The sequence below is a fragment of the Meleagris gallopavo genome, chromosome 3 (assembly GCF_000146605.3).
Source record: "Meleagris gallopavo isolate NT-WF06-2002-E0010 breed Aviagen turkey brand Nicholas breeding stock chromosome 3, Turkey_5.1, whole genome shotgun sequence".
NCBI classification, from domain to species: domain Eukaryota; kingdom Metazoa; phylum Chordata; class Aves; order Galliformes; family Phasianidae; genus Meleagris; species Meleagris gallopavo.
In genome coordinates this window covers 54489702-54506267 of record NC_015013.2, presented here as the reverse complement: position 1 = coordinate 54506267, position 16566 = coordinate 54489702, and the positions used below count along the sequence as shown (strand labels likewise).

Below are 16566 nucleotides of genomic sequence, written 5' to 3'. Positions count from 1 at the left end.
AAAAAAAAAAAAAAAATCTACCTGAAGTAAAACTATATAGGCGATCCTTGAAAATGAATATCACTCCTGTTGATAGACCCAGAAGTTGGGTTTTATCCTGAAGCACTAAGCTGAGCTGGACATATAAATGACAGATGCATTCAAAGACCCCGTCAGATTACGAGAGTAGCATCAGCATGTTGTGTCTGTACTGTCCATGCAACCTTTTCAAGCATGTTACAGCTTTCTGTAGGTCCTCGCAGAGTTTGGGATTCATGCAGTAATGTGTGGAGTAATGTGTTCAGTTATGAGATGCTTGATTCTGACTCAAGCACTGGAAAGGACTGTACAGAGAGGTGATGGAGTCCCTGTCCTATGGGGTATGCAAGAGGTGTGTGGATGAGATGGTTAAGTGACGGCACTCAGGATGACAACTGGACTTGGTGATCTTGAAACTCTTTTCCAACCCAGATGATTCTATAATTGGGTACAAAAAAGCATCCCAGTTCTCAAGAGGAGCACTTTACACCCACTCGTTCCTGTGGCTCTAAAGGAAACACCCTGGATACCAAGGAATAACATATGTGATGCCTTGGACTCCAACCTTCAGCATTCTCAAGTTCTTTATGAAACCAACCTTACTGAAGGAGTTTCTGCATTTCTTGCTCTGACCAAACTCACCCTGAAACGAAATAGGATCTTTTGAAGCTAAAGGGAGTTCCAGCCAAGAATCCAGGACAATGTTCATCAGCAAAATCTGACCAAAGACATTATTGAGCCTCTTAGGCCTATGTTAAATATCGGAAAAATTGTTTCCAGACAGTTGTTCTCCATCACAGCCACTGTTTTTTGCTCTCAGTTTTGCCACAAGCCAAGCTCATAAATGCATTTTTAATTGATGGAAGGAATAACTTGGAGTTTTTTTGAAAAGATGGATTATAATTCCTTCAGTTTTACTAAAATACTATTTCTGAGATAATTTTAAATAGGTTCCTTCAAGAAGGCTTTGCTATTTCTTCATTTTAAGCCTCACCAGAAGCCATCTAAGGTGAGAGCTCTTTAACAGTCAGCACGTCAGTAAGGCTTGCTGAAAGCCTCTAGCCCTGCTTGGCCAAGGGAGCATTCCACTGCTGAGTGCAGGTGTGTGTGTGCACCTGGATGTGTGCGTATGCACGTCGCTGAGAAAAACGCCTGGCTGAATAAACCTGCTGCATAATTACTGTGCAGCCCTTGTGCTGCTGCAGTACTGAAAACGCATCTTCTTCCCGCAGGTGAGGGCGAAGCAGTGACCCTGCCTGACAAACAGGTAACACCATCTGTGCCAGGGGACAGCCTGACAGCCCCAGCACAAGGGAATGGGACAGGGCTGCCCGAGCCTCCCTTTCAAGCCTGCTTAATAACAGGGTTCTCTTCTAACAAAATCAAAGAATTTACTCGTACAGGTAAAGGGTTTTTTAATTTGATTGTTTTAACTGAGCGTCTTTATGCAATTTTCCATTTGATTTAATTCTATTTAGTATGATAAATGCTGTTTAATCTGAAATCCTTTTTTTTTTCTTTTTCCTTTTTGGTTTTTCATTTTCATGTATGAAAAATAGAGATGAAAGATTAGCTCCTGGCGACCTGCATCAAAATACAATTTGGCTGGGGAACTGAATGCACTGGGGTTTAGCTGTATCTCCTAGATAGTTCTGCTGCAACCACAAATCTTCACAGAGTTAAGCTGTCTCTGCTCACGGAGCGGAGGAGGCACGTGAGGCTGAGCCTGGAGATGCTGGCTGCCTGCGCCTGGCTGTGCTCGCTGCCATCAGATCCTCCGCATGTAAAGGAATTTAGGATTTCAAAGTCAGATTACGGCAGCAGCTTTTCACGGTTTAATTATTTTATATTGGAGACTGTTGAATGATGCGTTCGCTGAGCTGATTGCTTTTCAGAGAGCATTAAGAGATTTAGTCGCTCCCTGTTTCAGACATTTGGAACTGGTCGTGTTGAGATTGAAGGAGGCTGCGGAGCAGATCGTGTCTCCCCTCCTACACCAGCGGCTTGCTTCCTTGGTAGCTTGGGCTGTGTGGAAGGAGTTGTGACAAAATGTAATTATTTTGGATTTAAGCTTTGTTGTAGCTCCGTCTGTGTTTTTCCCCTCAGCTGTGTAAAGCAATGCGTGCTGCTTGGCGGGGTTTTGTTATCTCCCCCTGCTCTGCTGGGGCGGGTCCTGGTGCAGAGCCAACATGCATCCCTACTGGAGGACATTTCTTCACATTTGGGGTCTTCCTGTTCCTTGGGAGCGAGCCACAGCTCAGGGCAGTGCAGGAATGGAAGTTGTGATACAGCAACTAAAACAGTGTTGTGGGCTGTGTGCTCCCTTCCCCGCCCTGCGGTTGGGTGACCACCACTGACATCCATCCTTGTTGACCGAAGAATGGAGGTCCCCAGATATCACCTGTCCCAGGAGCAACCAGTTCTTAATGCAACACTGCAAAGACTGCATGACAAGAAGGCACTTACAGAAAAATTAATTCATCTTGGAAAATGTCCAGGAGGATTGTACGCTCAGAAACATCTCCTGGAGTCTGAGTGCCTGTGTCCAAGCAGCCCTTCCCAGGGCTCTGCTGGCTGGCAGCACAGCCGAGCACACCAGCAAAGCAGCTTCCAGCAGGGCCAGCCTGAAATGAATTTGGCATCAAATAGGTGGGATTGGGATTCTCACCTGAACAGTTAGAAGATTCTTGCTAGCTTGGCTGCAAGTACTCCTAATTCCATTGTAGCTTTCTCCTGCAATTATTACCAAAACCCCTTAAGAGCTTTTTCTTAAGGATCTGCTCAGAAAGACCCCACGTTTTTTGGAGCTTGCTTCCTGTTTGAACGGCGATGTGCTGGGTCCTGCTGGGTGAGCCATGGTCCTGTGAGCAGTGCACTGCCTGGCCACCCCTCCCCAGGCAGCTCTGCATCCTGCACGCCATCAGAGACCGATGGTTCCCCAGAGCCGAAGCTGAGGTTAGCCCTAGCTCCAAAACACATCCTTTGCTGGGATGTATTTGGTTTCACCAGACACAGATAGCCAAGTCGCTAGCATTTAGCGGTAAAGAAGGAATGAAATCCCCAGTGCTATGGAGCTGCACTGCATCACTCTGGTTCTTTTGAATTCCAGGGTTGAAACTTTGTTAAATCCTTTCTTAGTGTGGATTTCACTAGCTAAGCCTTAATAGAATGGATAAACCTAATAATTTCTTTGAATTTGATTCCACTTGCACGTTCTCCTTCCTAAGCAGCTTTTGATGTCATGAAAACAATGGCCCGGTTTGTATTTAATAGTTAACCTATTTAATAGTTAATCTTGTGACATTTCTCTTAATCTGAAGGAAAATACCCAGGATAACAATGCTGGCTGATAATATCAAACTGATGAGCAAAGAAATAGCACCCACATTCTCAGCTGATGATGTGGCAAAGATCAAGAAATTCTGCAAAGCTCAAACTAAAGTAAGTTATAAATTGCACTAATACCAGCTAATGGATAATGAGATTCCATTCTAATGTTGGTAATGTGCAATGTTAAGTGTTTGCTGTTTCTTAAATAGGATATCTCTGACCATTTAAGCAAGTCTTTAGCACCAAACATTCACGGCCATGAGTATATTAAAAAAGCCATTTTGTGTATTCTACTTCGGGGTAATGAGAAAGTTCTCAACAATGGGACACGCATTAAAAGAGACATCCATATCTTATTATTAGGTAAGAGTGTGTAGAGTTAATAGCGCATTGATAAGTTATTTTATTATCCCCCCTCCTTGTTGTGCCAGCATAGCTCTGTTATGCAATATTAGCAAGAAAATAAAAGCTAAACCAGTACAAAGACTCATTTTGTCTCATACAAGAATGTTTGTCAGTGTCTTAGGATCAATTTATTTTATCCTTGGGCACATTTTTACAATTATTTCTGTTTTGTCCCACACTTCCCTATTTGCTTGACATCTGTTCTATGTTTCTAACTAGTGTTGGCACGGAGCGCAATAGAGTCTAATCCTGCACTGTTTATTCGGGCGAGACACCCACTGCTCTCATGAATGGGCTTTAGCTTATCACTCAAGTTGATGGAACTATTCTGCCTCTGTCACTTGTAGGCACATCGGCTCTTCAGTCGTTACTTCATTTCTAAATGCTTTGTTTTCAGCACTCACAATTAAGTTACATTAACCTGACAATGCAGAAATGCTCCTGGAAGAGGTATTGTCTTTCTTGCAGGCATTGAGCTCACTGAGTCTCTGCAGAGATTCAATCAAATGTTGAGGAGGTACTTTAAAAAGTGACTAACTAAAACAATAATCCTCGACACATTGGAACAGGTTGCCCAAGGAGGTTGTGGATGCCCCATCCCTGGAGGCATTCAAGGCCAGGCTGGATGTGGCTCTGGGCAGCCTGGTCTGGTGGTTGGTGACCCTGCACATAGCAGGGGGGTTGAAACTCGATGATCATTGTGGTCCTTTTCAACCCAAGCCATTTTATCATTCTATGATTCTATGATTCTCCTTGCATAAGCAGTCTCTCTCTTGCAGAGGACTGCTTACACCATTACAATGCTTTGTCCACAGAGCTCTCCCAGTGTTTAAGCCACATCAGTACAGTGGGAGTGGTTATGATCTGTCATGATCCAAAGTTTTAATGTCATAAGAGCTTACCCAGCAGCTGAATTACCTCATGGAATACCCAAATGTAGTATGTACAGAGCCAAAAAAAACGCTCAGCTTGACCATATAATGGCACTGAATGACATGCAGATTCTCCAGGATGTGTAACCCAAAGATCTACCTGGTAAAACTTGTTAATGTCAAAAGCTGGTCTGGTAATAAAATGGAAAGCTAAAATGGACATAGGCATTTGGAATAGGATAGAAGATAGAAGAATGGAATAAGAAGAGGGGAAAAGAAGCTTATTCTAGAAGGGTTCTGAAGCAAGAACTTGAAGAATGTATAGCGTGAGCATTTCTGTCTGATCAGTGAAACAGAAGGAGTTCTGGGAGTGTCTGTAATATCTATGTATGTTTCTGTAATGTCTGGAGCAATGGTAGGTATATGTAAAAGTGGGTAGTAATATGGCTTTTCCTTAAGAAAGCAGTTGAGTTTCTTTTATTTATATATAGAGAGACACTTGGCTTTAGAAACGCCAGCTTCTCTTTTTTTTTCTCAGTTTGAGGCATTTCAGTGCTCATTTCAGTACTTCTTATGCTCCAGTAGTATTGGTGTAACCTTATCACTAGCTAAAGCAAATTAGTAGCTAATTTGTGATGCAAGATTTTCAGGTTTGCTAAGAACTGGGAGTATAGTAAGGAGGAAATGCTGGAAAAACAAACTAAAAATCTAAAATGCAAAGGATTTCTCACATGTGCCCTTCAGCTTTGGGAGCCTTAAGGCACACACATCTTTGTAATGACTTTTCTTCCAGTGGTTGAACCTTCTTTTGGAGATCCTGCTGGAAAGTGGCAGGTTCCTGTACCTGCAATAACAAAAGCTGCTAATTAAATTTGCTCAGCATTTTCTCCTGTTCCAAAATTGAAAATGACGTCCCATTATATTTGTATGGAAGCTGTGTTTTCAAACAATATAGGAAATAGAATCCTGTAGCCACTATGGGAGGATGGTACCGCAGGGCAGCGAGGAGCAGGGCTGTAGCTGAAGAGTGACGGAGGGCTCTGCGTTCCCCTTTAAGAGGTGATCTCTGCATTGCAAAATATCCCCCACATCACTTCCACTGGCAGCAGGGGGTCTCAGGGAAGGCAGCAGACAGCAGCTGTAACTGCTGATTACAAGACTGATGCTCAGTCTTGCGTTTCCAAAGCCAGCAAACTTTCCATCTCCTGAGCCCCGCAGCCCTCCCACAGTGCACGGCCCCACTGACATGCCCAGTGCCACCAGCACCGATCCCTCCCCATAGGGGTGCAGCCTAGGAACAAGTCGGGGTTCCGCAGGGGTGAGTTTGCTGGACCTGCACTGCTGTTTGTGCCCCAAAGGAGGGCAGCACGGATGGACTGCCTCTGCCCAGGACACCGGCCTCGACTGTCACTCAGATCACTGAGATGCTGTGGGGAGCAAGACAGAAAGCAGAGCAGCCATCCTGAGAGGGAGCTGACAGGGCTGAGAAGTGGTTTGTGTGTGTGGGTGCAGAGCGAGGCAGGCGGAGGGCAACATACCGTGCGCTTGGAAAACCAAGCGGCACCTCCTCAGCTGGGACTGGGGTACGGCTGTGGCTTAACTGGGAGCACGTGCATGGCTCCACCAGCACAAAGAGATGGGTGACTTGTTAGACCTAGCCCCTGCTCTCGGCTTCACAGCTGCTTTTGTGCTCATCCCAATCATTTTAGGGAGAAAATGGTAAATCACCCTCCTTTCCTCTCTGCCCCACCATTCCGTTCAGAATCACCACGGAGGTTCCACATTCAAAATGAACGTCTGCGGCTGTTTACATTTCTCAGAAATTCAAACGTGCTCCAGGGTTGAGGATTCGTAGCTTTGCCGCCTTCTGTGGCAGGGCCGTAGCTGGGGCACAGTGCTCGTGTTGGCCAGCAGACAGGGCTGGCCCAAGGAGCCGGCTGGGTGGGAGCCTGTGAAAGGTGGAGCAGCTGGGTGGGCTCTGGAGCAGCAGAAATTGCTCACGTCTCATGTTCCAACAGAGCACCTGCTGGGGAGAATTGGTCATAGACTGCCATGCAAGCATTCACAGTGGGGGATTTCTATCTTAATTTTATTCTCTTTCTTTTTTTTTTTTCTTTTTTCTTTTTTTTCTTATAGATCTTGGACACTTAAGAATAAACAAGTTTCTAATCCAATGGTTTTTCTTTTTTCACTGCTATGTAATCACTGCTGTTAAAGCAAAGGCACGATCGTCGTTCTTTTGGCCAAGGCAAGCCTGCAGTTGTCCAAAGTGCCTGCAGAGATGATCCCTTCACCAGCTGAGATGATTGATGCTCTCAGCTCCTGCCCCTCTCCTTACCTCCACCTCACCCTGACACATATCTGCTAGGGAAAGAGGCATGCAGTAGCAGTAGCAGCATGATTCTTCTGAGTGGCAACACCAACTCCTACCATGGTTAATAAACTGAAGTTTACTAAATGACTTCATCTCTTACTGAACTAATAGCTTACTTAACAAACAAACAAACAGTGTATTTCATGGAACTCATAACTCACTGGTCTGAACGAGCCAACATCATTTGCATGAGTGAAAGCTGCTTCCAAGCTCAGGTGTTCACAACATGATGAGAAGTATAGGAAAAAAAGCAAAATCAGAGCTGAAGAGGAAGACGTGCTGCTGACAGGATTTGGTTTTTCTGTAGCATAGTCTGCCTGTATCCAGATGGTGGTAAAAGAGAAACGCGAAGGGGAAGTGCACATGCACAGAGCTCTAGTAGAGCAGGATGGCTGCTTCTAGTTATGTGATAGGAACCTCGCAGCAGAAATGCTGTCATTAAGATGTTAATCTAAATGTTCCATCAAACAGCTCAGAGATAAGATTCACATCTGATAAAAGTGCATAACTGTGTTTTTTTCCTGTGAGTATTTCACAGTAGGAGCAATGATGTTTATGTATTGTATGATTAAGCACTGCGACCTTGGGAAATGATGAAGTTTGGTTTTGTTCTTTTAAGCTCCAGACATTCAAGTTTGACTTCTTTGATGCTATTTCGTCTTTACGGGAGGCAAAGTCAAAGGCAGAGATCAGGCTCTGGATTTTAGAAACAGCAGTTGACTGCTTCTCAGAAAAGGCAGTTTGTTCAGTGGCTGGCTTCTCCTGCTGACACTTGCCTACCTGCACTCACTGCAGTGACAGACTGAAAATGCAGTCTGTGCACACAGGAGAATTAAGATTGTATTTAAGAAAATCACAGGCATTTTAACATGGCTTCTGTGCCTTAAGAAAAGTCTCCAAAGAGTGAAAAAAAAAATGGAGAAATGCCACTGCTCTGTCCTGATCTCACGGGCTGTCCGCACTGAAAAAATGGCCCTTCCAGACTCCGTCACGCTGGAACCTGCCTACCTGGAATCGGTTCCCCCTTTGCATTTAGACAGTGCCATTTCAGCCGGAGCATTATGATTCAGCTATTTGCTACCTGTGCAAAAGCTAGGATGAGCAAGTTAATCCATCTGTGTGATGCAAATAGCAATGAAATTGGTCTGATTTGCCTAGAACAGGAGTGGGAGGCTGTGTGTACTGTTTAGCATAGATATTAGGTGGCATGCCGGAAAGATTTTCTGCAGTGCTGAGATTCTTGAAGAAAGACAGAGAAGGAGATAGGATAACCTACTTTTGAGTTTCTTTTGTGCATGTATGTGTGTGTTTTCTTCTCCGAACCTGAGCTGCTGGCTTGAAATTGATTTATTTACCTATTTATCTATTTTTAAGCCCATGCAGTAACTCCCAATAGACTGAGGGATGAGTCATGCACACAGCTCTCAGTGCAGCGTGCATTTCCTCTGCTGGCTCCAGCTGCACAGACAGACCAGAGCCCAGGAAAGGAGGAGCAGAGAAGACCACCGTCACTTAAGCTGGGGTGTCTGCCAGGAGCTCATCAATGGGTATCAGCTGAGGTTCACACTCAGATAAAGAATAGGAGCAAGGTAGTTGAACTGGGGAGTCAATGTTATCAGCTCAAGCCCTTCTTCCACCCATGAATATCCTCTTTACACAAATCCTGATGAGTAGAGAGCAGAGTATGCCTGCCTTACATGACTCCAGGGATACAAGCAGAGCAATTCCTTGTGCAAATTTTAATGTGAATCATTAAATAGGGTGAAAAGGATGAGAAAAAGAAGTAGAATTTTGTGGCTATTTAATGTGGTGGGGTTTTGTACCATGTTAGTATTTATCTGTCTATCATCTGTCATCATCACACTGATTTTGCACAGAGAAGCTTACACTAAAAATTCTGTTAATAAATCTTCTTTAGGAGAAAAGAGACGTCCAGTCTTCCTGTGAGGGACTGCTACCTCGTGTACAGCTCTCCAGCTGACCAACACAGTATCTGATCTGCAGCAAATATCCTCATTATTTGTAAATGTGTTATATGTATGTCTCCAAACTGAAGTTGTTTAATTAAAAATAACAAGTACAGTGCTAGTACCGTGTGGGAAAAGTCTTGGTGAAGCACAGAGGAAGGGCCTCATGACCTGGGCTGGTGAATCCTCCATGCTGTTTTTACAAGAGGTGACCATTCCTGAGCATTGTTAAATATCAAATGCAAGTAAAGCATTGACTTGTAAAGGAAACTCCAGCTGAACCTCTGAATTCCCAAACCATGTGTGTATTTTAAATATCTCACCTATTCATAGAAAAATGCCATCACTGTAAGTAAGTTCTGTTATGGCTTTTGTAAGGGACTCTGGTGTTCAGGAACTTGAGCTAGTGGGATAGCTTTTGTGATATGCAATGAAGTACAATATTTGAATCTGATGCACGACTTCCTGAGACATTCTTCTGCACTGAAACTTTCCTCTTGCACCTGTCCTTACCTCTTGGGTATTCACAGGCTTATTTATTTTTCACAAAAAATCAGACTTGGATCAAATCCTTAGGTCAGTTAATGGCATTAATAAAATCAAGAAGTCCTTTTTGGCTCTACAAAATCTGCATAGTACTGAAAAGTGAGTTGTTATTTGAACTCTGGCAATTCAGTCTTAAAGTATGCTCTTCACTGGTTCCTATTTGAAATGAATAAGCAAAAGCTTACAGGCTTTTTCCATGGAAGTTTGCCATTTCAGGGTATACTCTATGGAATTTTTATCTTATACAATGTGTTATAATGCATTAGACGTTTTTTTCCTAATGAAAGCACAAAGGCATTTACAATTCAGGTAGTATTTATGCCATTCCATATAGTCTGTATTTCAAAAAATATAGACAACCTCTGTAGTCCCAAATCCAGAACTTCCTATTTGAAATGATAAAATGCTTACTGTTTGTAATGTTAAGTATTTTAGCCAGGGTTGAATTTATGAACAGTCTCATTTGTGTCTTCTTAACTCCATGTAAATCTATGTGCATATATTAGTTGAAGGCACATTTGGAGATTTATTTGCATGAAAACTGCTGATGAAGACATGTCAAAATAAGAAAGTTATTTAAAGACAGCTATAGTAGGATATCTCCCTCTCCAGGATGTTTGTTAGCTCTGACAATTGTTAGTTAATTTTGTCTGGCTGTTTTCATGAATCTTTGAGTTCCAACAAAAGCCAATAAAACCAGCTATGAAAGCTTTAAATACAACTACATTTCAGTGAATATTAATCAGAGGAAGACTACATGCGTAATGCCAGTACAGAGCCATACACATTTGTGTTGTGCATTCAGAGGAAGACTAGTTCCCTCATCAAACCTCCGTTCTTGCCCAGAGTTAGGGTAGATTACACAATAAATGTTGTGATCATCAACATCCATTCCAGGGAATCAAACTAGCTGCTGACCTCTACTGTAAATACATCCACATACCCACCTACCAACCTTTCAGTGTGACTTGGCGTTTTCATTACTAGTATTCCTGTTTTTTGGAGTCCCCTCAAAAACACTGCAAAATGTGATGATCTTCAGCCATGCTGACTGACATCTTCCCTGAAAAGTGTTCTTGGGAAGAAAAGTTACTTCCTCTGACCCTTCTATCTCCAAGCCTAGTCTACTCTTGAAACTCAGGACCACATTTGTAGCCCTAATCAGTAAGGATGCTAGGGTAGTCACCACCAAACCTAGAAGACCCAGGATGCTGCCTCATGGCTGCTGTGTCCAGCCAGCAGCAGTCCCAGGCCCAAGTGATCTCTCCATCCCAGCTGTGCTTCTGCTGCTCTTCCTGCTGGCAGGTCTGGCCTGTAGAAAGACAAATACATACAGGTCCCAGGTGCAGCTGTCTACACAGACTGCCACTCATGCAGTGCGTTGTAGGCAGCAGCTCATGGTTTGCTTAATATCTGTGACTGAACCCTGGGTTCACTAACTTAAACAACTGTCTCACAGCAAAAGTCTTTCCAGATGTGGTTTTCCTCCTACTCACTAGCTAGTTCAGCTTGAAGTTTGCTAACAAATTATTCATATACACAAACAGGATTAAATTCACTGAGGAAATAAAAACATAGATTTATCCAGTTGCTTGCACTTTACACACCCACACGCACCCCAAGATCTCTGGTTGTGTCACCTCAACCTAAGGCTTTGATGCCCATGACATCTCCTCCAGTTGCTTGAACCTCTCAACACGCAGTCCAAGTCCCTCTAGTTGCTGGCACACAGACCTCCTGCATTCCCATTCCTTTACACGATAACATCTAGATCCAGGTGCCCTAAGACCTCTGGGCTTGACTCTTCTATATGTCAGTCCCTGCAGTTCCTGGCACCATTTTCCTACGCTTGTTTACCCTCTGATCCATCATGACCATCCTTTTCCCTTTTGACCCTTTAGCCCTTCTCCTACATGTCTCATAATAAGTTTTACATAAACCCACAATCCCCTTCTGATAGCCGATATCCCAAATAGCCTCAAATATCCCATAATATTTGTGTTGGTTGTGTTTCCCATTCTTATCAACTGCAATTTGTAGTTCAGGTTGACATTCTTCAGAGATATGCCTTAGCAGTTCCTTCATCACCAGCAATCATCACTGGGTCCCCATTATCATTTCTGTTGTGCTTGTGTGTCTATACAGTTAATTTAGCACTTTCCTCATTACTTGTTGTTTATTTTATATTTACTAGATCGAACGCAAATGACTTAATGAAACAGATGTCCACACACTCTTACGTATGTCTGACAACTGCTGCAGAACTCAGAACAGTTGGGTTCCTCTGAATTACAGAGTCCAGTTCCCTTTTATGATGGGCAGCTCCATCGTAAAATGGCAAACCTAAACTTTTCTGTCTTGAATGAATGTCAGGATGCAGTTTTACATGTTTTTTCATGTTCAGGTAGACTTAAAACACAGGACAGGTCTGTCAAACAATACATTTCTATCTTTCTCCATTGCATGGCAATACATAACATTGCCAGAAACTTCATTTATGTTAGCACAGTATTTTATTATAAACCATATTTTCAGAGGGGATGCATTATTTTCCGGACTTTACAAACCTTTATCATGACAGTTGATATAAAAGTATCAGGAAGAATGATGACGTAGTTTTGGTTTTCCAGTGATGTTCATTTTATGTCTTTGATGCTTGATTGCATTATCTTCAGAAGGATGTTTTATTCTAAACGAGGAAAAAAAAAAGAAAAAGAAACCCACATCTTAAAAGACAAGTGTGCAGGGAAAGGAAATACATGTATAATGTAGAAGCATTACTTTCAAATAAACCAAAATAACATATTGGGAGGACATAAACTAACAGTGACAGTATCTGTCATTGCAAAGAAGTACTGCACTTCAACAGGTCATCACACATCGGATATTAGGACCACATTCAAATTGCTCCCTGGAAGGCTATTCCTTTTCAATTAGCTTAGTGAATTTCTCCTGGCCCTTGTGAGTCCCTTTAATCTACGTCATTCTTGCTATTTCCAAGATTAAGACATTGATTGACATCCTCCAATCTACTTCTTACTGAATTTGACTACTTACTTTAAAAGGGAAAATACTTACTTCTTCAAGAGTTAGGCTCTCCACTTTTTCTTTTTGTTTTCCTTCTCCTTTGCTGTATTTCTTTTTAAGGAACACCACAGTTGTGATAGTGACAATAAGCATAACAACAAATACTGTTATGGTTGAAGAAACAGCTATTATGGTATTTTCTTGAGTTGTGCCTTTCCTTTCACATTTTTCCCCCATGTACCACCAGTTATTCCCTGCTGGACATCTAGAAAGTAAAGGGACATGTGGTATCACTTAAAAACAAAGGTATAAAAAGGACTCCTTAAAATATTTAATCTCTGATGCTCTATTTCTATTTCCCAAACCATAATGAAGTTATCTTAAAACAGTTGTCTATTTTAATGTTGCCTTGGGTGGCCCACTCTCCTTACATATCTGGATATACTGTGCCTTTCTTCAGCTTTCCACTGTTTTCCAGGTTGTCCCTGCTCTGAAAGAAACGAAGGAAGCTATTGCCAGAAAACGTGAGCTCCAGCCTGATTGTTCTGACTGCTTCATGTTTGGCCGCAGCTGCTGCTACAAAATAGTCTTTTGCTACCAATACACAAGCCCTCTGGGTAATTCAAGTTCACTTGCCTGCTTGCTTTTCCTTTATGTTTACAGCACTTCAGTTGATAGAAAACTCACTTTCTGCTCCGCAAAACTGACACCTGTCCCAAAGGCCACTATCATGTAATAGTTGCTTCCACTATACTAATTGCCCTCATATCCTGATGCAAATTTGCCTTTTGACATGCTCAGCTTTTAAACAAAGCTCTTCTATCTTCATTCAGTCCGTTTAAAAAAGCTTTTATAGGAAGGAATTGAATAAAATCCATGGGGAGCTAGACCAGAAGCTTTATGCTGCTTTTATCCCATCAAGCCACATTTATCACCCTCCAAGAAACTTCACTGTCCTGACTCCTCTTGTATTCTTTGCCTTCTTAATTCTCACCTTATGCAGCAATTTGAACTCGCAAGATAAATGAAGTGGAAAGCACAGGGCAGACTCTCAAGGCATTACTGATCTGATCACACCAGAACCATTCTAGGACATACATAGCTGAAGATGCCTCCACCACATTGCATTTTTCATGCTCAGGAATTCTCTGTTAGTAGATTTGGTAAATTCTGAACAGACATTCTCATTGCCAGAAGGGGCTTGTTTTCAAATTTTAAGAACTTCTTTGAGCAGTCTCTGCCTTCCCCCAAAAGAAGGCTAGAGTATCATTCTAGAAATCTGGTTGTGCACTAAACACAACCTCCAAGCCCTGATTCCTTCACCTTATTCAGCATTACAATTAGCTCAAACAATTTATTGTGAATGATCTAACTGAAAAAATCATCTATGGGCAACACTTCTGAGTTCACATCTGCACCTATCTTTCAATACCCTTGTCATTCCTTATGTTATTGTTTTTATAGTTTCTGTCTAAATCATTTATTCGGAACTCTGTGTTTGGCCCTCAAAATGAATCCATTGGCAGTGCACTGCAAGGCTGTTTAGGGATTTAATGTGATCAAGCTTAAATAGATTTATGTATCACATCCTCCCTGGTTTTCCAATAGAAAGTCAGAGCGGAAACTGACTGCTGGTTACACACTTCTCCAGGATAGAAAGTAGGTCACATAAGTACTTGAGCTACAAATAGTCCAGAGATGTCAGAAAATAAATCTTTTCATAATTCCAAAATCAAGCATAACATTCAGCATGACTCTTTTATTTCCATCTTCTTGGAACAGCTTCTTGACATTTTCTGATATTTGTGACCTGTTTCTGATGTGCTGCACAAGCCCCTTTGCAGAATTGTTTTTTAAAAGGTTTCTAAATGGGGAGATAGAACACTCAGTGAGTCATACATGGCTCTCATTACTCTTGGCCTTTATACATTTACCTCTCAGCACTCCCCTAGTCTACCTGCCTTGGCACAGCTTCATAGCACATTATTACTATCTTCAGCCTCAGAGTTTGTTTGAGAGCTGGAACAATGCTAATCAGCCAGGTGGGCTGCATAAATGAATCAACAGAGGAATAAATTAAAGTTGTTATACATTTTCCTGCAGGGTAAACAGTCACTTTGGTCCTTAGCCTTCATCACTGGTTTCAAAGACAAGCGACTATACTTTGTTAATCCATGATCATGATTTGCACTACACTATGCTTCTATATAAGATTTTAAAACAAAGTTATCCTAAATACACTGCCTGGGAACTCTTAACGTATTTTCTTCTGATATCAGAATTTTGTTTCAACTACATTTGTATTTAACTATTTTGCTATAGAGACATCTGTGAAGATGCACAGCTCATTTTATCACATTGGACTAATGTATTACTGAAAATAGAAAGTATATTTATATATAATTTACAGGCAAGTTAGAGTACACCAAAATATTCAAGTGTTGCGGATAGGAATTTTTTTTTGCCCTAGCTGGTCTTATGTCACTTGCAGTAAGTGGCTGGAAATATTTGCCTCAATTAGTTATAGTCTCTTCCTTTTGTTAGAAACAAAGACTTATTCTACTAGAAGCTTTCATCACTCCAATTAAAATTGGATTTGAGAGTGAATAAATAAAGTTACCTGCACACTGCTTTTCTATCTACAATAATGCAGACACCATCATTTTCACAAGGGTTGTCTGGACAGGCTTCTGGTGTATCCATCTCTGGCTCTTCAGTCAGGGTCACAAGGGGTGTTGTGATGGGTGTTTTGGTAGCAGTAGGTCTATCTGTGGGTCTGGTGGTGATGGTGGGCTTGGTGGTGGCAGTGGGCCTGCTGGTGGCAATAGGCTCGCTGGTAGTGGTGGGCCTGGTGGTGGCAATGGGCCTGGTGGCAGTGGTGGTGGCAATGGGCCTGGTGGTAGTGGTGGTGGCAATGGGCCTTGTGGTAGTGGTGGTGGCAATGGGCCTGGTGGTAGTGGTGGTGGCAGTGGGCCTGGTGATAGTGGTGGTGGCAATGGGCCTGGTGGTAGTGGTGGTGGCAATAGAGGTAGGTCTGACAGTACTGACAGCAGAAGTATTTGCAGCAATGGTGGGTGACACACTTGGCTGAGCTGATACTAGATGTGATACATCTGCATGAGAAAAAACACAAGAAACAAGGCTTTTACTTTATCTTTTTTGATCTTAGATTCTAGTAAGTTCTAATAGTAAAGATCAGAGAATTTTTGAACTGTTTTACATTCCTCTGCTATAATGACTAGTCTTTTCTCTTACCTTTCAGGAACATTATGTATTTTGGAAGGGTGCTTGTAATTTAAAAAAAATTTAAACAGACAATTTTATTCAAAGTACTCTTTTCAAAGTAATTTGCACAGGAGTAGCATCATTTTATACACTTAAATTTTAACCTACCTATGAGATAATGGATTAAAAAAAGAATGTATCTACCCACACATCTATTTAAATACATAATTTGACTTTAGATATATGAGTAGTACCTGAATTGCTCATAATGTAAAGTACATAATGTGTATTTATATCTACAGAACTGGTGACTTACTGTGTGACACTATGTACTTTTCTGTATTATAAAGAATATTAGCTATCATCAATGTTTACATACCTTCCATTGTTAAAAGAATATAAACACCACCTTCTTTAATAAAGTCACGGCTTCTAAGTCTCTGATGAGTTAAGAACGCATTCGTTCCACGGCCTGGACCTCTCATGAATGTAGTTCCATTTGGGAAAGAAGCTGTTGATCCCACTTTATCTGGCCTATCCCAAAAATAATTTGGTGAGGAATCTGAAAAAAATGAACTGAATGTGAGTGTGGGACTACTCTAGATTTTTTTCTGAATAGGGCTCCTTCATTCTCATCTAATTTTTGCTGCAATGTAATACTAAGCACTCTTTCTACAACCAAGACTGTGTTCCAACCTTGCCTGTCTCTGCTCATGGATATAATGGAGATGGAAATAAATTACCTGAAACTCAAGGAGTAGAAACAGTGCTGAACCTGCCTAAAATAGTCTTTTTTTTTTTT

The 16566-nt window shown here is 41.8% G+C and overlaps 1 protein-coding gene across 1 annotated transcript; it reads right to left on the bottom strand.

The window, feature by feature from the left end:
* Positions 1-12006: 12006 nt before the first annotated feature.
* LOC104910324 (meprin A subunit beta-like) lies at positions 12007-16354 on the bottom strand. The gene is made up of 4 exons (XM_010708884.3): positions 16144-16354; positions 15160-15652; positions 12591-12804; positions 12007-12201 (listed from the first exon to the last, which is right to left on the bottom strand). The coding sequence occupies exons 1-4, from the start codon at positions 16247-16249 to the stop codon at positions 12184-12186; spliced, it is 831 nt and encodes a 276-aa protein (XP_010707186.1). The 5' UTR covers positions 16250-16354; the 3' UTR covers positions 12007-12183.
* Positions 16355-16566: the final 212 nt, after the last annotated feature.

Bases quoted from the DNA above. Each gene is read 5' to 3' on its own strand.
- LOC104910324 (XM_010708884.3), bottom strand. From the start codon at position 16,249: ATGAGAGGTCCAGGCCGTGGAACGAATGCGTTCTTAACTCATCAGAGA. The intron at 15,653-16,143 runs GTATGTAAACAT...TTTCTCATGCAG, and splicing joins TATTCTTTTAACAATGGAAG to ATGTATCACATCTAGTATCA. The intron at 12,805-15,159 runs GTAACTTTATTT...TTTACTTTCTAG, and splicing joins GATAGAAAAGCAGTGTGCAG to ATGTCCAGCAGGGAATAACT.